Source organism: Phaseolus vulgaris, chromosome 4 (genome assembly GCF_000499845.2).
Source record: "Phaseolus vulgaris cultivar G19833 chromosome 4, P. vulgaris v2.0, whole genome shotgun sequence".
Taxonomy (NCBI): domain Eukaryota; kingdom Viridiplantae; phylum Streptophyta; class Magnoliopsida; order Fabales; family Fabaceae; genus Phaseolus; species Phaseolus vulgaris.
In genome coordinates, this window is record NC_023756.2 from 21,384,697 (window position 1) to 21,385,779 (window position 1,083).

General features: G+C 46.7%; 1 protein-coding gene across 1 annotated transcript; it reads left to right on the forward strand.

Annotated features, from left to right (window-relative positions):
- Positions 1-336: 336 nt before the first annotated feature.
- LOC137838465 (uncharacterized) lies at positions 337-741 on the forward strand. Its single transcript, XM_068647709.1, has one exon. The coding sequence runs from the start codon at positions 337-339 to the stop codon at positions 739-741; it is 405 nt and encodes a 134-aa protein (XP_068503810.1).
- Positions 742-1,083: the final 342 nt, after the last annotated feature.

Genomic DNA, 1,083 nt, shown 5'->3' on the forward strand with positions numbered 1-1,083 from the left:
AAGATTTAGCACTTCGTGTGGAAAAACATAGTATGCCGCTTTGGAGTACCAAAATGGTTGGTGTCTGATAATGGCACCCAGTTTGCAAGCCAACAGTTGGGAAAACTGTGTACAGAAGTTGGGATAAAATATGTGTTCGCATCATTCGAACACCCCAGATGAATGGGCAGGTTGAGTCTGCCAACCGAGTTCTGCTGAGGGGTCTGAAGAGAAGGTTGGAGAAGGCCAAGGGGACCTGGGCAGAAGAAGTCTCTAGAATTGTGTGGGCTTTTACCGCACTACTCCCCAGTCCACCACCAGGGAACACCCTTCAGTTTGGTGTATGGTTCGGACGCAATGATTCCTGTAGAGATCCAGGAGAACTTGCCACGCTTTCAGAACTTCATGGCCGAAGAGTCCAATGAAGAGAGAAAGGTGAACCTGGACCTACTAGATGAGGTAAGAGAGGAAGCAAAAATCAAAGCTGAAACCTTGAAGAGAAAGATGCAGTACAAGTACAACTCCAAGTTGAGACCTCGGCAGTTCCAGGTCGCCGACCTGGTGATACGGAAGGCCCACCCATACCAGCTAGATAATAAGCTCTCTCCCAACTGGACTGGTCCTTTCAGGGTGACAGAGGCTCTTGGGAACGCAACATACAGGCTTGAGACATTAGAGGGCGGGACGATTTCTTGTACATGGAATGCGACCAACCTCAAAATTTTACTTCAGTTGAACTATTGCATTGTATGCAGTTTTTAGGGGACACTCTTTTCCCTTACAAGGGTTTTTTATCGAGGTCACCCAATAAAGTTTCGGTTGAAGTATATTCTCAAGTATTTTGTACAATGCATTTACGAACCATTCACTCGGGTTAGAAGTCTCAAGACCGAGAAAGGTAGGTTCGCAGAGAACACCTACCCCTTGAGTGAAAACGCCAAGGTTGAATAGTATGGTTCACCAGTTAAATCCTTTTTTGCCCTTGGGCGAGGATGAGGTCAGTTACGAACCATTCACTTGGGTTAGATGTCTCAAGACCGAGAAAGGTAGGTTCGCAGAGATCACCTCCCCCTTGAGTGAAAACGCCAAGGTTGAAAAGTAAGG